The sequence below is a fragment of the Squalius cephalus genome (assembly GCF_949319135.1).
Source record: "Squalius cephalus genome assembly, chromosome: 15".
Taxonomy (NCBI): domain Eukaryota; kingdom Metazoa; phylum Chordata; class Actinopteri; order Cypriniformes; family Leuciscidae; genus Squalius; species Squalius cephalus.
In genome coordinates, this window is record NC_137136.1 from 29,578,509 (window position 1) to 29,602,178 (window position 23,670).

Genomic DNA, 23,670 nt, shown 5'->3' on the forward strand with positions numbered 1-23,670 from the left:
TTTGAGTGAAAAGAATCCTTATGCCTCATTTTGTTGTCTATTACATGTCTATGTAGTGTAATTGATGACTAGTCTATTCTTGGGCTATGGTTAGACGTCTATTAGATTTTCACTGACAGCCCAAAATCAGCCTTGTTTTAGCCTAGACCCATATTGCCTGTCTATTAGACGTATATATGTAGTCGTTTAATAGCTGTCTAATTGATGACTGGTCTATTTTTGGGCTATGGTTAGACGTCTATTAGACGTATAAATATAGTCTTTCGATAGCTGTCTAATTGTCTATTCTTGGGCTATGGTTAGACGTCTATTTGACATATATATGTAGTCATTCAATAGCTGTCTATTCTTGGGCTATGTTTAGACGTCTATTAGATTTTCACTGACAGCCCAAAATTAGCCTTGTTTTAGCCTAGACGTCTGGGCTGTGTTTTGACGGCTATTAGACGTCTATTAGACGCAAAATTGCTTGCTGGGTACGTTTGCTCCAGACTTAACTTCTGCATGCGGGAGACCGGACACACAAGCTCAAACTAAGAAGTTATGCATTTATTGTCATCTAGGGTCATCTAGTTTTGCTCACCAATAAAGTAAGTTCATCTGCACATTGCACTTTGTTATAGGAATTGCTCTTGTTACTTTAAGTTTAATAAACCGTTGTCTTTTGTCTAAGCCACATAGGGGAATCATTTAAATTATCCTATAAATGCATTTTAAAAATACTATTCAAAGCTAATCAATTTCCAAATCCAAAAGTAGCTGTTACTGTGCGCAAGAGTCTCGAATAAATGTTTAACTCTAAACGGGCACTTCAGTACATCGTCTTTAAATAGCATGCGCCTGCTTCCCAGAAAATAACTCCTCCCCGTTTGAATATAATGCTGCGCCCCTTACAGTCTATGCACACACTATAAGTGAAAGTGAAAGTGCTAGTGCCGCGAGCCTACGTGTCGGTGAGTTAAAAAAAACACTGTTCATCTATTGAATCATTATTGGTTTAATCTATGCTAGATCACTAAACTACTATCCCCGCTGATGTTTTTATGTTAACCTGCAGCACTTTGGAGCACACTGCAGGAAAACGACATACGAAATAACATTCAGTAGCCTAATCTGTTTTTAAATAGGCCAACAATGTTGGTTATATGTAGGCCTAAGAGTATTAGATCTTTCGATTGACGTGCATTTTGTAAAGATTCAATAAGTAGGCAACATATTGATAACATTTATGCTGTAAATGATACAGAAAGAGGTGACCAGTACCCTCTTGTGTACAATGTTCAATAAATTAACCTAATAATTTAGAAATGCAGAGACCGGTTGTGTTGGTGGACCGTAAACGGTTTATTGATTTTATTAAGTTAGCCTATATGCATATAAAACGATTTATACAAAATGTAAAATAGGGTTTTCTTCATGAGTGTCGCATTGAGAGACCAGAAATGATTACATAGGGTTATAACCAACCGTTTAACTTGGCCTACTTAGTTTAATTGGCGCGTTAAAGTTAGTTTCGCTATTAGTTTTCCCGGTCTTCTGTTCAGAGATGTAGCCTACACCTGTCTTACAAATATATAGGCATAAATACCACAGTTAGTTTAAACAATATATTTAACAACTGTATATGGGCACAACAACAAATTACTCAAAACCGCCAACACATTTTATGGCTGAATATTTATAATTCGCTAAAATATAGAAAAGGGACTGTCTTAAAACCAACTGCGTTAAAATGTAAACCAAAACTAAATGCGTTAAAATGTTGGCACGGTCCAAGTGCCAGATCTACAGATGAGGTTTTGCCAGTACCTCTATTTTTACACTTATTCTCATTTATTTTAGAAAGTAAATGTAGGCCTACTATACTTTACTTAATTGATATTTTCACATTCCAATTATTGTAGGTTCCTTGTGGTCAGATCGACATTGGGGACACAGGCCTACATAATATTTTGGAGAAAAATCACTAAATTTGCATAATGTCACATTTCAAAGGAAGTTGTTCCTAGTTGCCACATTACTGCAGGTGAGCTTTTTCCAACATCTTTCTATATTTTTTACATTACAGTTTTTCCCCCTCAAAACTGTGTGAAGAGTTTTCTTTTGTAACATTTCTTTACAAAACAAGAATGACAATTCTCTACTGTTAAGAATTCACGGTAGTTTATGTTACAGTCCATGATTACATTACAGTACAAAATATTCCAATTCTATAGATGGTAAAGAAATTGAAAGTAACTATACAGTGAGTTCAGCTACATCTAATTGTTTTGATAGTTTTCCATTTTCTTTTTAGATTTAGAATATTTTTCAATATGAAATTATGGTTGAAATGTATTGAATTGCTTATTTTGCTTTGTATTATTAGAATGTGTATGTTAAAACGTTTAAGTAATTAGATTGTTTTTAGATTTTGAATATATTTCAATATGATATTGTTGAAATTTATCAAATTGCTGTCTTATTCAGCTTTGTATTATTAGAATGTGTATGTTAAAACATATAAGTAATTTGAATGAATTTTTTTTTTATGAAGGTAACATGATGTCATAAAGAATCTCATGCGCAGGGTAAGATTTGTGAAAGTGTACATAAGATTGGAAGCGTAAATTAAATTTGCATGCACAAGAGAATATTTGTAAAGGTGTAAATCTCCTTTCAAGTGTAAGAAAAAAAAAATATTTGCAGCATTTTACTGTTATTTGTAAGTGTAATGCATGTATTGTGAAACTGCAGCTTCATGCTAACGCAAAATAAATAGGATCTGTATTCTTCTGACTTCCATTTGTCCGTGCTTTTGGCACGTTTTTTTCCGCACAAATACGGCCAAAAGCACTGCAAGCCTGTGAACAGCAATTTGCAACCGAAAACAACAGAGTCAGGAACTGCAAAACAGATTAATTGCGTAAAATCAAACTTTGTGTAAAAAATAAGCTGTTTCAAATGGCTAAATGGCTTGTTGTGTGCATAGGGCAAAAAAGTTCCCGAAATAACCCGATTTGTACAGTTGTGTCTTTCTTTTACTTGCGCTTCAAGTTTTGGCACGATTCTCTCACTCATTGAATTATGCAAGCGCGAAGAGGAGGACGGGTCCACCTTATTCATGTTCTTCAACTGTACAAATCGGGTTATTTCAGGAACTTTTTTGCCCCATGCACACAACAAGCCATTTAGACATTTGCTAATTGCTGTTCACAGGCTTGCAGTGCTTTTGGCCGTATTTGTGCGAAAAAAAAAACGTGGCAAAAGTGTAAGCGTGGAAAAATGGAAGTCAGAAGAATACAGATTCTATTTATTTTGCATTAGCACGAAGCTGCAGTTTCAAAATACATGAATTACACTTACGAATAACAGTAAAATGCTGCAAATATTTTTTTCTTACACTTGAAAGGCGATTTACACCTTTACAAATCTTCTCTTGCGCATGCAAATTTAATTTACGCTTGCAATCTTATGTACACTTTCATAAATCTAACCCTGCACATGCGATTCTTTATGACATCATATTACCTTCATAGTTTTTGTTGTTTTGTATGTTGGTTTCAAACAGGAGAATACCAAAATATGAACTTACAGTACAGTCAGAGTTCCATACACAAAATGGCAGCCAAAAAAAGTTTTGTATTGGAAAATTTTTTACATTTGTGTCTTGACAGGAGTCCATTAATTAAAAATGAGTGCTGGAGAGAATGATGATGGCTCTGTCCCTATGAGCAGTCCAGAAGAAGACCTTAACTCTGAACGGTGAGGACAATGAGAAAGTCACATACATTTCAAGATCAATTATGCTTTGTATTGATTAATTGACATTTATTTTAAAGATATCACAAATCCACACCTCACAAATGAGAGATGAATTAGAGACACTAATTTATATGTAGGTGTAATTGCGAGTGTGAATGTGTGCATGTTAGGGGTGTAACGGTACATGTAATCATCCCGAACCGAAAGGTACGGATATCACGGTTTGGTGTATGCAGTCACACGATGAATACAGTTGGTCACAGGCGATCCACACTTCCATCCGTGCGGTAATGCAACACTATTTGCTATTAGTAAAAAGTGTTGAAGATGAAGAGATGATCAATTGGTATGTTTACTTGTAATGTATCAACCAGTGTTTCAACTGCGGAAAGACTTCAATAAAAACAGCTTGCGAATAATATCTCACATAGCATTACATTTACCTCAGGCATTTAGTGTCAACAGCAGGTTAGTTCGCTAGAGAAATTAACTCTAGAGAGAAGCATTTTGTATATGCACTATATTAGCTTACTCATTTTATTTACTTAACCTGTTAGTAATGTCTTGATCATTTAATGCAGGGTTTCTCAAACTCGGTCCTGGAGGGCCACTGTCCTGCACAGTTTAGCTCCAACCCTGATCAAACACACCTAGCTGTGAGTTTCTAGTGATCCTGAAGACATTGATTAGCTTGCTCAGGTGTGTTTGATCAGGGTTGGAGCTAAACTGTGCAGGACAGGCCCTCCAGGACCGAGTTTGAGAAACCCTGATTTAATGTATGTTTAAATAAATTTGTCATGAAAACAAGTTATGACAGTAACTGTGTAAATGATTATATTTCAAAAATGAATTGGAGTAGAAAATGTACTTTATAATTAGATCTAGAAGTTCATGCAAAACCTGCCTCATGTGCAATTTACATGTTTGTATTTTTTTATTTGAGTGTTGATTATTATATCTAAAAATAAATGGCAACTGAATTTAACAATTTGTGCTCTGTTGTTAATTTTAACCTTTAATAGTATAGTAATGTGTAAGTAAGGGCTCCCTTTATAATCTACAACATTAGCTAAGATATATTTTTTATCCCTAAGAATTTTTTTATAATAATTGAATTTATTTCAATACAGAGGCACATTTGTTAAGAAAAACAAAACACCATTAATAAAAAAAAGAAAGAAGCAATTTTGTGTTTAGTTTTCTCCCCCCTACTGTACAGAACCGTGACTTCTAAATCGAGGTGCGTACCGAACCGTAATTTTTGTGTACCGGTACACCCCTAGTGTACAGTATGTCTGTGTGTTGGTCCTGGGATGGACTGGTCATTCAGAGTGTTCCCCTGCCTTTGACCCGAGACGCGGGGATTGCATACCTGTGACTCAAGACAAACGGTTTGGTAAATGGATGGATGGATGTACAAATTTTTCAAGCAAAACATCTGACTAAAAGAAGTTTGAAATGCTAAAACAATAGAGTAAACAACACAGTCAGTATTGTGTTTGTAAGTGTTTGTTTGTGGTAAGTGGATGATGTTGCTAGTTAATGTGATTCTTTACACCTGTTGTTCCTCTGTTGGACACCTGTTTGAATTCTCGTCTCGGTTATGTATGTAACCCTCGTTCCCTGAAGGAGGGAACGGAGACGTAGTCGGATGTACCGTTCTGATTGGGATCACGCTAAGGGAGCCTGTCATCTTCGAATATTGTTAAAATGAGCCAATGCACATTGGCGTGCGTGAATTGCATCTCGCGCTCCGCCCCGCAGTGCGGGTATAAACACGGAAGCGGATGCACACACCACTTGATTTTCGCTGGAGCCGAGCGTAGTTCGGAGTCAGCGGTGGTCCAGCAATAGTGGCGACATGACTACGTCTCCGGGCCCTCCTTCAGGGAACGAGGGTTACATAAGTAACCGAGACGTTCCCTTTCAGTTCGGTCACGTTCGACGTAGTCAGATGTACCGTACTGATTGGGATCCCCATGAAAACGCCACTAATGCTGCCATATTCCAGTGCCTAGACAAAAGCCTCTTGATCCTCCCGCATATTGAGGCGGAGATAGGACAGGGCTTAGGCCAGGAAAGTCACTCCTGTTCCACAAGACCACTGGGAAAGCCTTAACCTTTTCTTGGAAGGCATATGCTGCGAAGCCACATCCTGCCCGTAGGGAGGTAACATTTGGAGAATAACACATATGGAGTGAGCGAATAGGGCAGTACAACATATGGAGTGTCACTGAGGTGGATCCAGGCAATAACGGGGGAGACGCAACCGGTCAGTAGGGGTGCAACGGATCAAAAAACTCACGGTTCGGATCGTTTCTCGGATCAGAGTCACGGATCGGATCATTTTTCGGATCAGCAAAAAAATGTTATTTTATTTTTTTATTAACACTTTTAAATTATTAAAATAAAATATATAAAATCAACTTAAAGTGCACAAGGCATAATATCTTCTTTTTAACATTATTAATGAAAAACAACTTAGACTAATAGTGTAAACTAATAATAAACTTGTAAACTAATAGTGCAACATTCCTTTAAACATGGACCAATGCTTGATGTGTTTCCACTGTTAAACATGCTCAAAAATATTCCCTCTAAAAAAACACATATTCGAACTATTCGAACATCTGGTTGCGCATTTTGTCAATGACGCGCATTATGTCAATAACAGGACAAATTAATACAAAGAGACATATAACTACTTGTATAGATAGTTTATTTAAGTTTAAACATATTTGACAACGTATTACCTACACAAAAACAAGTAAATCAACTAATGGCCAAGACCCGCAGACCTCTTTCTCTCTCTTGCCCTCACCCATGCTGCGTTCACACCAAACGCGAATAGAGCGTCTGACACGAGTGATTTCAATGTTAAGTCAGTGTAAAGACGCGTTTACGCGCGTCTGGAGATCTTGCGGCGCGAATGAGGCGTCACACTCTACACTTACCGACACTTACCTACACTACCTACACTTTAGTAATGTTTCTGTTTAACGTTAAATAAAATGACCTGTCCCTGATCCCTCAGGCAGCGCGCCCACTCACAAAGCAGACAGCCGTGCCTCTGCTACCGCGGGCGTTTGTCCACAGTCGAATATTAATTTTCACCTTCGATATTCTGTTTTTTAAAACTATTCGAATACATATTCGAATTTAGAATATTCGTTGACAGCCCTACTGTCATATGGCTTTCTTGTGCCACAGTGCCTACACACCGTCACGGTTTTATCCACTAACCTCTTTCCTTCATCATTATATTTGACAGGGAAGCCAAAATGCTCCCATACAGGGGAATTAAATGACGCGGGGCGTTCAAGCTCCTCCGTTCCTCCGCTCGCCATGACCACGCTGTGTGTGGACTGAACATGCGCACAACTTTCTTTTTTTTCATAAATCAATCCGCGGATCACGTGTGTGCCGAACCGAAGATATTGATCCGAACGGATCACGGATCAATGATGATTCGTTGCACCACTACCGGTCAGTGACGGCAGAGCAGGCTCTGCCAAGGGAAGACACGGGCTCGCCAGAGGAGAGTACACAAATGGAATACCCTTAGGGATCGCAACATATGGACCCAGCCTAGCACAAGTTCCACCAGTGCATACGAGTGGTAGGCCTAACACCGGACGCTCCGCCACGTCCAACGCTGAAGGGCTGTGGAGGAACTCAACAGAGTTTGGCTAACGGGGAACTCAACTGGAGCAAATGGTGCACGTATCCAGTCCATAGGAGGGGAATGGCGCAGCAAGCCGACACTACAAATCGGGCTAACAGTGAAGCTGGCTTCATGTGAAGGGAGCCCACGGAAAGCCACTGGCTCGATAACATGTGCTGGTGCCGCCCAGCCCGCAGCTCTAAAAAATCTGTCAGTGACGCACTCTGTCAACGCCCAGAAAGGAGCTATCTCTCTCTTTGTAGGAGCTCACTACCCTGGGGTGCGTTTCCCGAAAGCATCGTTAGCCAACTATGGTCGCAAGTTCCGTCGTTATCAGCATAGTTCAATGATTTGGTGTTTCCCGAAACCATCGTTCCTTGTGTTCCTCGTAAACTTGTGTGGTTGGAACGACAGCTCTCGAGCTGTGGTTAGAAGCATAGTTTCTAGTTTACATGAGATGTAGACTGAATAAATCCTTATCTTTAGCAAAATAAGCAAGCTGACATTCAGTATAACCCGTGTTATTTATTTAGAATACATACAAATGTAATTTACGTCTTTTAGTTTGTCAAGAGATTTAAAGCACCGTTTTTGAAGACTGCGCATCTGCGAACGTGCTCTATGTAAGAACGAGCCAAATATTGAGTCTGGTAATAGAGCAAAATAACTGAGAAAAATTAGAAATGGTCTTCAGATGCCATGTCTGTAACTTATATGACAAAACTAGCGTTCATTCGATCTCAAACAGGTTAATTAAAATAAGTTATTAGTCCACCACGTGCGAGACGTCATAAACTAACGTGGTTGAACGATACTTTGCGACATACGGTTTCGGGAAACAGTCGTGACTAGCTAGTTGATTTCTCCAACGATGCATCGTACTATGGTAGTTAACACACGGAGCGTGCCGCTCTGCCACGACCTCCTCAGGACTCGGTCATGAAGCCAGTGCTGAAGCGGTAATAGCTGGTTATATGCGGCTGCATCTGCCATATGAAGTCGGAAGTCGGTCTTCATATCGGCTGGAGGGACGGCTCAATTGCATCCTTCGCCAGTAGGAATGCGATGGCCGCGTGAACGACAGACGCACATTCAGAAACACTGAAGTGTAATGAATGGCATCTTGAAAAAGATGCAAATGCACCCGTGTTGCTCTTTCAGGAAATGGGACCCATCACCAGTGCCGGAGCACACAGGGGAATGACCGCGGCAACACTGAACAGTGAACTGAAACAGTGAAGCACTCACTTTTCCGCCCTCTAATCAGCCATCAACAAACACAGAAATTAACTGCTGTTTTAACAGCATCAAGTTAAAATTAATGCATTAAAAATACTTTTATAATGCATTATATATAAAGGCTTTAAGAAACAGAGAAATACAGAAAGGTTTGATATAATGAAAAGTTTACAGTTAACTTGAAAAAAGGAAGTGTGTATATATATAACTGCTGTTTTAACACATCAGCACGAGTGTAGTGGTGATCGCGAGCTCAAAAGCTCGCGATCACCACTACACTCGTGCTGTAGAACCATCAGGACTGCAAGAGTCTTCCTATAAGAACACCATCACATTCGCTCGTTGTAAACAACTGCACTCAATCAGAGACATTGACACCGATCGGCTCCGAAGCGAAAGACAAGTGGTGTGTGCATCCGCTTCCGTGTTTATACCCGCGCTGTGGAGCGGAGCACTAGATGCAATTCACGCACGCCAATGTGCATTGGCTGATTTTAACAATACTCGAAGATGACAGGCTCCCTAAGCGTGATCCCAATCAGTACGGTACGTCGAACGTGACCGAACTGGAAGGGAACTGACTTCAAACATACACTAACAATCATCAAAACACAAGCTGATTGAAACACACTTTGACTTTAACAGTTATGAAGAATGTTGATGCGTGTGAAGAGATAAGATCGTGCAGCATTTGAGACACACAAGAGACTTGCTTTGACATTTTTTACAGTTTAGCTATAGCACCACTTACAGGCAGACACCAGTACATGTGACCCTTAGCTTATATATGGTAAACTATTTGGTTAACACTTTACTTAAAGCCATAGTTAAAATGCATCATAATATTTGCATATTATCCCGTCCCGTCCTTCGGATGAGACGTTAAACCGAGGTCCTGACTCTCTGTGGTCATTAAAAATCCCAGGATGTCCTTCGAAAAAGAGTAGGGGTGTAATCCCGGCATCCTGGCCAAATTTGCCCCTTGGCCTCTGTCCATCATGGCCTCCTAATCATCCCCATATACTGATTGGCTTCATCACTGTCTCCTCTCCACCAGTAAGCTGGTGTGTGGTGGGCGTTCTGGCGCAATATGGCTGCCGTCGCATCATCCAAGTGGATGCTGCACATTGGTGGTGGTTGAGGAGATTCCCCCATCTATGTAAAGCGCTTTGAGGTCTCAGAAAAAGCGCTATATAAATGTAACGAATTATATTCCTTGTAAAATTGGTTGTTTATCATATGTTTAAATGCTATATACTTTCGAAAGGTGTAACAATGAATAGATAAGTATTGTACGTGTTGTAATTGTGGTTAAGCTTAGAAACCATAGAATGCATTATAAGGTGCATTACAACAAGGCATAAATTAATGCATTAAAAATACTTTTATAATGCATTATATATAAAGGCTTTAAATATAGTGTTAACATTATCTGTTTAAAGGGCATGACGATACAATTAAATTATTTATTACATTTTATTGAGATATAGAAAAAAAACTTAGTAGTGGTTTATTTGTGACAAATATTCAGTCCACAGTTTTTATCCCCCTACTTAGAACCAAACAGGAGGGATCAGACTCATCAACATCACATCTGTCTTTGGAGAGTGACAGATCAATCCCTCTACCACTAAATTTCAGTGATGAAGCACAGAGAAATACAGAAAGGTTTGATCTAATGTAACATTTACAGTAAATATAACATGGAAGTGGAAAAGTCTAAACTGTCTTTCATGTGTAAAGATAAACATACTTGTTTACCTTTGATAAACGTTCTGTGTTTTACTTGTAGCACCAAACAGGAGGAATCAGACTCACCAACATCACATCTGTCTCTGAAGAGTGACAGATCAATCCCCCTACCACTGAACTTCAGCAGTGGAGCACAGAAAAATATAAAAAGGTTTTGTCTAATTAAACATTTACAAAGAAGTTAGCATGAAAATGAGAAAACATGCTGAAATAGCTTTAAAATGCCTAGATAATACAACATAGACAAAATATTAATAATTGATATTAAATATTAATTTAAGTTAACTGATTAATGTTGAATATCACTGCAGGAGGTTGTCTGTGGAAGAAACCCAAGACCAGGTGGAGTGCAGACCTGCTAAAAGAGTCTGTCAGCAGCATTACGGCGCTCCAGTGGTGTTCTGTAAGACAGATAACATGCACATCTGTAGCATCTGTATGGGGCAAGAGCACCAAGGCCACAGTAAATTCTACATTGTGGTTAGTTTTTCATTGAAATATCTTTTCAGTTATTCAACAGACAATTTAATTTTAAAACAAATTATATAGTTTACGGTTGATAAACATTTTTCTATTGGGTACTCTTTTAATTTACCACAGAAATCAAATGTGCCAGGCAGTCAAACCGTACTTTATGATATTATGGTGAACATGGGAACAGAATTCTTCAAAACCTTCAAAAGAAAACTATCTGAGGATTACCTAGAATGCTTAGGGAATCAGCCAGAGAAGCTCAGTCCCTCTGATGCTGCTGAGAAAATGGTGGAGAGCTTTGGAGGAGAGGCAGCACTGAGGATCGCATGTCACTTCGTGGCAAATGGTAGGATTATTATTTCATTTAAGTTTAAATTAAGATATATATTTTTTTTTTTCATTTCAGCTAAACATCTCTTACTTTTGTCTAGCTAATCCACTTCAAAAAATCACAGATGCCAATAAAGCAAAGCTTAAGAACAAATGTCAACATTTAAACGAAGGAAATTCATCTCAAGGCAAACAATGTTTTTTGAAGGATATCTACACCGATCTTTACATGACAGATGGTGGAAGTGGAGTGATAAATAATGAACATGAGGTTCTGAGGATTGAGATGATTTCACAACGCAGAAACACGCAAGGAACTTCATTTGCATGTAATGACATCTTCAAGACACTGCCAGGACAAAGAAAACAAATCAGAACAGTCCTGACGATGGGCATAGCTGGCATTGGAAAGCATGTGTCTGTGCAGAAGTTCATTCTAGACTGGGCGGATGGAAAATCAAATCAAGATATCAACGTTATCATCCATCTACCAATTCGTGACCTCTTCCAGAAAAAGGGGAACTGTAGTCTTCTACAGCTGGTTCAACAATATGCTCCTGAGGTGAAAGAAGAAAATCTTTCAAAACTGAAAGTGCTTTTTATTTTAGATGGTTTAGAAGTCTGTCAGTATCCTCTTGATTTCCATAAGAATGACTACTGCTCTGATATAAATGAGAAAGTTCCTTTGGATGTGCTGCTTACAAACCTCATCAAGGGTAATTTGCTTCCCTCTGCTCTCCTCTGGATAACTACAAGACCTTCAACAGCCAATAGGATCCCTCCTGAGTATGTCCACCAGGTCACCGAGATTTGTGGGTTCAATGACCATCAAAAGGAAGCATACTTCAGGAAGAAAATCAGTGATCAGAAGCTGGCAAGTGAAATCATAGCACACATCAAATCATGTCAGAGCCTCTACATCATGTGCCACATGCCCATCTTCTGCTGGATTTCTGCCACTGTGCTAGAAAATATGATGAGTGATGGAAACTCTGATGAAATACCCAGAACTCTAACTGAGATGTTCACTCACTTCCTTCTCATTCAGATCAGCCTCAAGCATAAGAAGTTCAATGGAGCTGATGCCAATAATCCAAAGAAACTGTCTGAATTTGACAAAACATTGATTCCGAAACTGGGAGAACTGGCTTTCAAGCAAATGGAGAATCAGAATTTTATTTTCCAAGAAGATGATCTAAAAAATGGTGGCATTGATGCGAGTAAAGCCTCAGAGTACTCAGTGTTCACAGAGATTTTCAGAGAAGAGCTGGGATTGTACAGGGAGAAGGTCTATAGCTTTGTACATGTGAGCTACCAGGAATATCTGGCAGCGATATATGCTCACTTTGCATGTGTTAATGATGGGAAAAATGTTCTTGAACAAGACAAACCCACAAATCTTTCTAATGTACATCAGTGTGCAGTGGACAAAGCTTTAGAGAGCGATAATGGACATCTTGACCTTTTCCTTCGCTTCCTTTTGGGTCTTTCTGTTGACCCTAACTGCAATCTCCTGGAAGATCTTCTAACCAAAGGCAGTTCATGTAAACCCTGTGTAGATAATAACTTGACAGTGAGTTACATCAAAGAGAAGATCAAACAGGAACAATCACCAGAGAGAATCATCAATCTGTTCCACTGTTTAAATGAGCTGAATGACAACACTCTTGTTAAAGAAATTCAGACTGCCGTGAAATCAGGAACACTCTTGGGTAGTGAGCTGGAGCCAGAGCAATGGTCAGCACTGGCTTATGTCTTGTTGAATTCTGGGAAGGTATTAGATGAGTTTGACATGAAGAAGTTCAGCACATCAACAGAAAACCAGATAAGACTGCTGCCAGTGCTCAAAATCTGCAAAATGGCCAGGTCTGTTTTTATTATCCTTATTGTATACAAATTGTTTATAATATGTTGTACACTGTTACACCGCCAGATATTTAAAATATCATGAAAAGGCTTTCCAGCCAAGTGAACTGAGACATTAATAACAACCTTATTTTGTTAGAACGTTTTTGTTGCATTGTCACATTTAAATACACACAGTAACAATATGAATGGTTTGTCTGAACAAAAAAAAAAAAAAAAAAATGCACTCTTGTTTACAGACTAGATTGTTGTAATCTCTCATCTGAGTCCTGTGGAAGAATCGCCTCAGCTTTAGAGTCAGTCAACTCACCCTTGAGAGAGCTGGATCTGAGCAACAATAAACTAAGCCAGTCTGGAGCGATCGTCCTCTTTTCTGGACTAGCAAGTCCACTTTGTCAATTACAAAAACTGATGTAAGTAGTCCAAGTAGTCAATATGTATGAGGTATCTCTTAGAAATCCTGTTCTTGTCAGAATCGCAGATCGCACAATTTGATATGCATTCTCTAGAAGCCAGGCTAAACAAGTAAACACTGTTATTGCCCTTAATCACATCTTATACACCAAAAATATACACATCAACAGTAACCTTAATAAATCATTAGAAACATAACCTGGATAAATGCACTTCATTATCATGACTATGAATATCTGTTGATTATTTGAATTGATATGTTGTGATTGTAAATCCCTTCTACATACATCCAGAATACTCAGAATTTCTTGCACTTAATTTTTTTTTGTTGGTAGGACACATTTCTCAACTCTTAGGTCACTTTTTCAAAACTCTTAACAGTTCTCATAATGAACTTCCAACTCAGCAGTTGAGAACAGCAGGCAATTTCACATTCAGAGTGCATTAAAACTACCAAAACACTTCATGTCTCAGATTCTTCATAAGACAAGTAAAGGTTGTCACCCAACAAAAACACTTTGTCACTCATGAGGCATCTACCTAAAACACTATCAATGTTTAGCATTATACAATATTTTCTTTTGTAAAATGTATTTAAAACAAGAATGACAGCTCTTTACTGTTAAGAATTCACAACAATATATGTAACATGGTTCATGTTTAAATAACAGTACGAAATTATTCTTAATTAGACTCCTATTGTATAGATGGTAATTGAATTGAAAGACTAACAGCTGTGTAAGTGTTCAGCTACATCTAATTGTTTTGATAGTATTTTATTTTTTGGTTACACTTTATGTTGATGGTCCCCATTAGACATTCTGTTGACTGTAAGTAATGTTGTACCTACATGTCAACTAACTTATCGGTTATGTATGTAACCCTCGTTCCCTGAGTAGGGAACGGAGACGTTACGTCGTGACGACGAATGGGGTTTCGCATAGAAAGACCCTCACCTTCGAGTATACAAAACGAGCCAATGGCAAGAAAATGGCATGGGTCTGCGGAATTTGCATAGTGTTACTCCGCCCCACCTTATGGGTATATAAGGAAGTACGCTGGCAACATGCAGTTATGTTTTCGCATTGGAGCCAAGAGTTTTTTTTCACTCCCACAAGCCATTCTGAATTATCTTCACTCTACGAGACGAGCGGCTCACCAGTGTGTTGGTGCAACGGCGCGTTCCAGCGAGATCACATTGCCTGCTGCTGATCTGTGCTGTGATCTGCTGACATTGTGTGTGCTTCTCCCTGGGTGCTTCAGCACTCTGCTGAGCTTTTTTATCTCTCTAAAAGAGCTGCACGTGACACATCTTTTTGAAGACGTTTCGCCAGTGTGTTTTCTGGATGTGAGTGCGTGGATGTGAGTGCCTAATCGCGCTCGTGGATGAGTCATGTTTTCATTGCGGGAACATGACCATCGCAATGTTTAGATCGAGACTCAATGATCTCCATGTGAGTAGAGTCCCCTCTGCCACACCCCAATCTATCTCTTCCTCGAGAGGGGATACTTTGGCTGGTGGCCAGGGTGATCTGAGAGTTACGATGTGGCACAATAACCGACGAGTCATTCCTCGGGCCTTGCCTCCCTCCACATCGCAAACCGTGGAGCTTCCGTGTGTGCCTGGTTCCTCTCAGAGACCCAGTGTTTTCATTCGGGGCTCTGGCGGATGATGTCATGTCACTCACAGCATCACAAGGCACGCTTGATTCCTCTGGAAATGAGGATTCGACTGCGTTGCCTCCCTCGAAAGTGCCAACGTTAGCCGAGTCAGATCCAGAGCTGACGGCCATGCTTTCCCGGGCAGCTGAAAGCATCGGTTGGAGTGGCAGATTCCAAGCATCTTTCATACTCGAAGGTGAGAGGCTTTCTAAGCGAAACCCCATTTGTCGTCACGACGTAACTCGTAGTTCCACGGAAGGGAACTCTTATTAGAGTATTATTTGAGTATTACAGTTTTTTTATATTTTTTTTATAGTATTTCAGATTCAGAATATATTTCAATATGGTAACATTCAAGACTAATGAACAGGGAAAACCAACAAAGGACTACAGCATGGCACAAGGAACAGGAAACATTTTAATTGTCTAGGGGCAAACGCAGGCAACATGTAACAGTTGACATGTACAGTAGGTGCTTACTTAAAGTCAACAGAATGTGTAAAGGGGAGCATCAAAATAAAGTGTTAACCATTTTTTAGATTCAGACAGTGGATAGCAAAATGGGCATAGCAAATGGGCACGCATGGCACACAATGTTTCCGCAATAAGGTTTTGAAAACGTGACCTAAATATTGAGAAAATGGTCCTAGCAATTGGAAAATAAAACTCTATTATTAGACAAAAATAATGATTCCTCATAATGTTGGTGCAAATATTTCACCAAGTAGAATACATTGGATAAATGTGAGTTGATGGTTACTGCTAATTTATTAGTTGTGGTGTCTTTTATTTCTGCATTTCAGGCTGGCTGGCTGTGATATCCAACCAGCATTCTGTACAAATCTAGCCTCAGCACTCGAATCATCAAATTCACTCCTGAGAGAACTGAATCTGAGCTACAATAAGATAACTAATGATGGAGTAAAACAACTCTGTGCTGGACTTATTAGTCAAAATTGTAAACTTCAGAAACTCAAGTAAGTATTGCCTTATTTGTGAGAGTGTTTAGATTGAAGATTTAACAACTAATTTGGTATGTGATGTAATTTACCTCTTTCTACAGGTTAAAGCAATGTGGTCTCACGAGCTGTGAACTTCTAGCATCAGTTCTGAAATCATCTTACTCAGACCTAAAGGAGCTGGAGCTGAAAAACAATGATCTGGGGGATTTGGGAGTAAATCAGCTCTCAACAGGACTACAGGATCCACAGTGTACATTAGAGAAACTGGGGTAAGCACAACTATGATGACATAATCGCTGTGTTATAATATTAGAACCAAAGGTCACCAATGGTTATTTTATTAGTGGTCCTCCTTGCAGGCATCACTATTATTATGGGTTATCATTCGGGTGAGGGAACTAAAGCATTAAACATTAAAAGTTAAACATTAAAGTTTAAGCATTAAACTTTATGCTGTGAACATGAATGATACATCTTGTTAAGAGGTATGCTGTTTCTTAATGACCTGACTTAATGACAACTAAACAGGCGAAGACCTCATAGACAAGTCCCACAGTCTAACACTGAAGGAGGTAGGCAAGCCAAATCTAGAGACCTGAATATGTGACACAGTGACTTAAGGGTGGACTCATTTTGCATGACTGCAAACACATAGAAATTGCCCAGAACAGAAAACTCAAGCAACCACACAGCAATGGAATAAAACCCACACAAAACATCCTGGCAACCACTTACAACACCCTAGTATCATGACAGCGAGTTTTGCACAGGCAAATGCCATTACAGTATCTTCATGACAATGTATAGAATATAGTTATTGTTAATTCTTACAAGTCTGGGACTGTGTGGCAAAGTGTAAAAGACATTTGACAGTGATTTGTCATGATCTTGGGTTAATATCTGTTATATATATATATATATAAAAGCTCTAGAAACACTGTTTTTTTTGCAACATTACCTGCAGTCTGTCGGGGTGTATGATCACAGTGGTGGGCTGCAATTCACTGGCCTCAGCTCTCAACTCAAATGGTGGTCATCTGAGAGAACTGGATCTGAGCTACAACCACCCTGGAGACGTCGGGGTGAAACTGCTCTCTGATAAAAAAGATGATCCAACCTGTAAACTGGAGAAACTAAAGTATGTGCTTATTTTGCTATTATTTAATACACTACATGTTGGAATCTCGATTAAGAGGACATCATGGCGTGAGACTATTATCATACTTCATGATCATAAGATTCTAGAATACTACAAGCCTCTGTATTTCAAATGCTGCTCTTTTAACAGTTGATTATATTTTAAATCTCAGTGTTTGTATATTCCCCCAGTGTTGAGAAAGGAGGAGAGTGTCGGATTCATCCAGGTCTGAAAAAATGTAGGTATCTCATGCAAAGACACAAAATGTAACTGTTAATTCTATTTTGAAAGACATAATCAACATTTATACTATGTGGCTGTTGAATGCTTCATTCGTCAACCATCAGAATCTTCTAAGGTGTGCAATTATTTTTAGGGAAACGCACAGCTAAAGTAATTATTTCCATGTTTTCCATGTTTTATTATGTATTTATTATGTATTATGGAAAAGCACATAATCTATTTCTTCCGGTCTCTCTCCCTCTTATACACAACTTACGGACACACTATCGCACAGTGTTGTCAGCGCTGCTCTGACGATTTTATCAGTAAAATAGTTTAACAACTTAAAAGCTACATGACATTTCTCACTAGCTAGGTAATAACGGCGCTGTTCTTGAAGCAGATAAATGTACAGTTTCGCTATTAGTAGAGTACTGCCGAACACTGTTGAGAGACACACAAACTTGGGAATTTCATACAAGCTTAATCTCTCTCTCTCTCTGGGCCTGTTTACACCTGGTCACTTCATGCATTTTTACTGATCAGATTTATCACAGTTTATGTCACCGAAAGCAACAGATATAAGCTGCATTTTATTGCATTATTGCGTTTTTCTCCTTAGTTTCTCCTTAGTCACCATGTAGTTGACTAATAGAGGGCTCCGGTGCTATTTGCAAGGCAATTTCGGGCTGATAAAAATAGGCGAACAAAAATAAGTCAGAACTCCAACAGTGAAAGAAAAGTTTGTTAAAACTTTATTGCACTGAATACAAAAGGATCAAAAAAGATGATGGCAAGGAAGATGACAGGATTAGGGATAACATTTGGATATTATTCAGTCCCTCCAGGATTCCGCGATTCTACGATCGCAGAATTTAATGCAAAATCAAGCTCCGCAAAATTCAGAGGAGCTTGCAATTTTTCTAAAATGCCGCAGATTTCCTGCAGAATTTGGGTCTAGAGACGTCATGTGACATCATCACAGTGCACATTTAGCCAAAGGAAAGTCCACTTCAAAGTAGGCTACGTGCGTTGAACTTGAATTGATCTGAACTTTTGTTTGCGCCATTGCTTCAGCAATGCATCTGTCTGTCTGTCAGTCAGTCAGTCAACCACTGCAACCCACTCCTGCTGTAAGCGCACATCTCTCACAAACACACACGACCGTGCACACTCTGTTGACAAACTGAACCGATTGATGGAAATTATGTCACTCAGTGTCTGTATGCTACATAAAAGAGACTCGCACACTTTGTAAACAACACCAAAATGGACAAGAAGCAAGTCAATTCAGTAATATAGCGGTTTCCAGGGTATATATCCGAAAATGTTTTTTTTTAATGGAACCTTTTCACCTTTAGACAAAATATAAAAGTAAAACAATGTCATGTGTTTTGTTTTGTCATATTTAATAAACCAGGATTGTATGGCCCATATATGATATAGTGAGAAAAACAGCTCAAAAATAGCAATTTGGTGCAGTTGTTATATGTCCAAAAATGTTAATCTAGGATATCTTTATAACAGTATAGCAGACTACTTACATAAAATACATATAAATATCATTTGTCACTCTATATCTCCAAGTAATATGCCTTGGTAAGATGATATTTAAATGCTTAGTTTTAAGATGAAAGCTCTATTATTTTTTATCGTTGGGGCAAAACAATGTAATGCAATAGGCCTACAATGATGACTGAGACAAAAAAGCATTCTTTAAAAGCTTGTTGAATCATATTTGATACAAAATATATACACATTTAATTAAAACCTTTAAATCTACAAGGGGAGCATTCCCCCAGAGGGCCTGACAGCCGCAATAGTTTAAAAAAAAAATCCTGTGTAAAAAACTTTTTTTAAATTGTTTTATTTGGTGTTTTTGGTGTGGTACCAACTAATTTATTTTGGTGTTAATTATGTTTAAGTTATTATCAGTGTTCTCCTTTTAGAAATTAGAGAGCCCAATGGTTCTTGAGGTCAGAAAAGTAATAAAAATGTTAGATTCAGCCTGAAAAACTACACAAGAAATGCTGCAAATATTGCCGCAAATTTTGAGAAAAGCCGCCGCCAAATTTTAGACCGCAAAAATCTGAAAAAAGTCCCACGAAATCCTGAAGGGACTGATAATTCAACTTATAAGATCTAAGCGCATGGTCTAAGGCGCACAGTGCAAGTGCACTTAGGGCGTGTCCGAATCCACTTTTGCTAGTTTAATGACGGGAAAAATGGTTGGCGCGCCCAGCTCATGGTCTAAAAGGGTTGTCCCTATTCTCTTAATGAGTAATGGGTGTATTTTGGGCATAACGTGAAATAAACCAACCAGAGTCTCATCTCCCATTCCCTTTAAAAGCCAGTTGCACTCACACCATGGCGGATTACTATTTACATGACGGAATTTGCAAGCGAAAAGACTGAATGCTTCTCTGGAAACGGATCTACTCGTGTGCGAGGTTAAAGCGCACAAGCAGACCATCTACGGGACAAGCCGAATTCCACTATATCTTTATGTACACAATCTTTTACATTGTAATCCTTTTATTTTTAATATTTGGCTAGTTTGTGTGCTGCTGCGCGTGTGTGTACCCTGTTTGTGTATAAAGCAGAGTGGCAATTGTGGACCCGCCTATAGGCGCACATTAATAACGCGCTCTTAAAATAACAAAAAAAAATATTGCCCCATTGACTTTACATCAGGTTTCAGTTGGTCAATGGCGCAGCCTATTTCAGTTGCCTCAAAATAGCAACGTGCCAACACACCTCATTTTCATGGGCACACAAATGGGTGCAAATGCATTTGCCATTTCAACAGGACGTGAAAATGATAACTGTGTCGGACTGAAACTAGCAAAAAATACTTGCATAGGGCCCTTAGTCTAGAAGTATAATAACCATCATGTTTATATAGCGCACACAATGCCTCTACGATTTCTCTCAATATAGGGACAGGAGAGCTGTCAGTCAATAAATGGGAAAACAAAGTAAAGTGCGTTACTTAATGAAAAAGTTACTCCGATATTTGTTGTAGATTTAAAAATAATGCATTACTTCACTAGTTACTTAAGAAAGTATCTGATTAAGTAACTTGTGTTACTTGTAATCCATTACACTCAAAACTGGTTGCCACAAACAAATGACAACAAATCTCCTGTTTTCTGCAGATGCCTGTCAGCTCACAGTGGATCCAAACACAGTACATCCACGTCTGAAACTCTCCGCAGGAAACCAGAGAATATCGGAAACTACAGAGGAGCAGAAATATCCTGAGCATCCTGAAAGATTCAAACTGTATCCCCAGGCCATATGCACAGAGGCTCTGAATGGTCGCTGTTATTTTGAGGTGGAGTGTGAGGGTGGAGTTGGTGTGGGTGTGGCTTATAAGACCTCAGATAGAAAAGAGAGTATATTGGGAGTTAATAACACTTTCCCTGCTCTCCTCTGTCAGAATGGCAAATCAAAACTCTGGCAGAATAATGAGATTACTTGTGCATTCCCAGTGATTACTCAGTCCAAAAGAGTTGGAGTTTATGTGGACATAGAATGTGGAAGTCTGTCATATTACAGTATTTGTGATGGATGCAGGCACCTACACACGCACCACACTAAATTCAAAGGCCCCTTATATACAGGGTTTACTCTTCTGCCTGACTCCTCAGTGACTCTGTGTAAAGTGACATAAACCTTAAGAGTGAGCAGATATTTCAAAAGGAATTTAGACGTTCAACGGGGGCATTCAGGTGTTAATGGGAGTCGTTCACGAGTTTAAATATATAACGCAAAATTTTCTTCATTTACTTTTCTTCATTTTAAGCATTTAGTAATTAATTTGTAATAAACACTTTAAGTGGGCTATTTAAAAAGTGTTAGGACTATGTATAAGTTAAATTATGTTGTAAAACATATGCGCATAGTGTGATGTCATATTTTGTGTGCACGCGCGTCTATGGTGCGCGTGAAAGAATTCGTGTTTCGTTTTGTGTATTACTTTTGTTTTCTTAGCTTTTTGTATTAGTCGTATCTCCGGCTTCTTGCCCTGTCTTAGTCTCGGGCTCATTCATTTCTATCTACGAGTGAAATGGACTTAGCCTGAATTTCCGGCAACTCTGCTTACAAGTAAACTGTAATCTGTCTGCCCCTGCTTTAAGGTGATTTGATTCTTTGCTGGCTCTCAAAGGTTAACTGTTCGTGATATTTTGCCATTCTGTGATCTGCTCTTTCTTTCTTTACTTACTTACGTTATTCTGTTTATATAAATATATATATATATCACACATGTAAGAGGCTTTGTTCAGTGAGCAGCAGACAGAGACAATCAAGCGTATAATGGGTGTATAATATATATATATATATATATATTCTTTGTTAAATGTAGTTGTATGTTTTATAGTTTAATTTATTAAAAACCCATTATACGCTTGATTGTCTCTGTCTGCTGCTCACTGAACAAAGCCTCTTACATGTGTGATCTTAAGCTACACGCTTTATATTGTTGATTAGCCTACAAGTTAGTAATCTTATAGAACAGGAAAGTTGAAAAAAAACTTTCCTTTTCCTTTATATACTACCTTTCCTTTTCCCTTATGTCCTCGCTTATGCTACTCTGAACAATGACTGAACTTCGTATTTTGAGCACTTCTTGCGTTGTTTTTTGCCTCTTCACGATGACTCGCTTAATTTAGTCCTAATTTGTAAGTCGCTTTGGACAAAAGCGTCTGCTAAATGACTAAATGTAAATGTAAATGTGTTCTTCATGACCAGAAGAATAGCCTTTCTTGAGAGTGTGGTGGATTTTTAATAGATAAAATAGTAAACTGTATATTAAACTAACCATGTTTGTAGCATCTAACCTTACTTCTCTTTTTAGGCCTAACATGATAACACTTGTACTAAAACGTTCTGTCCTGTGTTTTTGAATGTTGTATGTTGTGTTGCCATACCCCTTTTACTTTGGTTGTGTGAGTGTATTTGACAAATTTGGGAATTGAAACTAGACAGATGACTAAATTTGAACCTTGTGATTAACAATGAAGTAATCATTAAAACAAAGTTTGGTTTACCTGGTAACAGAAGGGTTTGTCTATGAAACCCAATCAAATTGTGGGGAAATTATGTAATGCAGCATGACATTTTTGCCATACCTCCTTATTCTATAAAAACAGTTGTATTCTATTAGCTGTTTGGATTCTCAATGGAATTTGTCTAAGATCCTCCGGCCTTGCTTCTTCTTGGGGAAGATTCTCTGAGAACTGCTTGAGAGATCCTCCGGCCGTGATTAAACATTTGAAGGACATTTGCTAAAGTCTGTTTGTTGATTATTCCTGTGCAACTGAAAGCTAGTTAAGGAAGCAAGTTAGTTAGGTAGACTATATATTAAACGTTGATTGGAGACGTCCTCGGTAGAATAATCCTCCTTGAGAGTTGATAAGAAAATGGTATGGTCGGTTCGGTGGACGAACGAATTATTCAATGTGAAATTAATTCTGTAGGTATTCTGAAATTTGATCTATAGCCTATCTATATTCATAATTGATTGTAATTCGTTGTGGTTAATTATCTAGATACAAATATATGGGCTATGTATTCCCTTTTGGGCGATTTAAAATGTGTAGGTAATAATTGATCATAACCAGTATGATTAATTATTAATTATATATTCCCCTCATTTGAGATGATTCGCTACAGTGTTGATGAAATTCTCTGACCAGATATAAATGAAAAGCAAATTCTATAAAGTTCATTGATTCAATGATTGCAGTACATTTATGTATTTATGTACTTATTTTCGTTTTTTGTGTGAAAACTCATTGTTATAAAACTAAACTGATCATTAAAAAACTTAAAAGAACACGATTAAAGAACATGAAAAACATATGTTTTCATTTTCATTCATGTATTTGTGTATCTACAGCTGAATTTATTAAAAAATCAACAGAGAGCACATTTGTAGTTTTGATGTTAGTATTTATTTTTGATAAATGCCAGACTAGAATACAATGCAGTGCTTCATTATGCAGTGAATACTGAAATGTTTTGCCAACATTAGAGTGTGTTTAGTTTGCTGTGTTAATTGTTTTGAGGGAAACTACATTAATTTGAAGAAATGTCAAATCGATTGAGAAAAACTGTAACTATGAGACCAGGCTGATTTCTAAAATACTTCAATTTTATTTTCACACAAGCTTGCCCAATACCAAAATCATGGATCT

General features: G+C 38.3%; 1 protein-coding gene across 4 annotated transcripts; it reads left to right on the forward strand.

The window, feature by feature from the left end:
* The first annotated feature begins 901 nt into the window (after positions 1 to 901).
* On the forward strand, positions 902 to 21,777 carry LOC307172112 (NACHT, LRR and PYD domains-containing protein 3). 4 transcript variants are annotated; one of them, XM_079894174.1, is made up of 14 exons: positions 902 to 953; positions 1,905 to 2,026; positions 3,657 to 3,744; positions 10,205 to 10,315; positions 10,440 to 10,550; positions 10,711 to 10,879; positions 11,000 to 11,219; positions 11,305 to 13,069; positions 13,309 to 13,482; positions 15,949 to 16,122; positions 16,209 to 16,376; positions 17,072 to 17,245; positions 17,437 to 17,483; positions 20,626 to 21,777. In XM_079894174.1, the coding sequence occupies exons 3-14, from the start codon at positions 3,674 to 3,676 to the stop codon at positions 21,141 to 21,143; spliced, it is 3,702 nt and encodes a 1,233-aa protein (XP_079750300.1). In that variant the 5' UTR covers positions 902 to 953; positions 1,905 to 2,026; positions 3,657 to 3,673; the 3' UTR covers positions 21,144 to 21,777. The 4 variants fall into 4 exon arrangements, with proteins under 4 accessions (XP_079750300.1, XP_079750302.1, XP_079750303.1 ...); XM_079894176.1 differs by having other exon boundaries at positions 10,714 to 10,879; XM_079894177.1 differs by lacking the exon at positions 10,205 to 10,315.
* The last annotated feature ends 1,893 nt before the right edge of the window (positions 21,778 to 23,670 follow it).

Coding starts and splice junctions, on each gene's coding strand:
- LOC307172112 (XM_079894174.1), top strand. CDS start 3,674: ATGAGTGCTGGAGAGAATGATGATGGCTCTGTCCCTATGAGCAGTCCA. Junction 3,745..10,204: donor GAAGACCTTAACTCTGAACG/GTGAGGACAATG, acceptor CCCCCTACTTAG/AACCAAACAGGAGGGATCAG. Junction 17,246..17,436: donor TGTAAACTGGAGAAACTAAA/GTATGTGCTTAT, acceptor ATATTCCCCCAG/TGTTGAGAAAGGAGGAGAGT.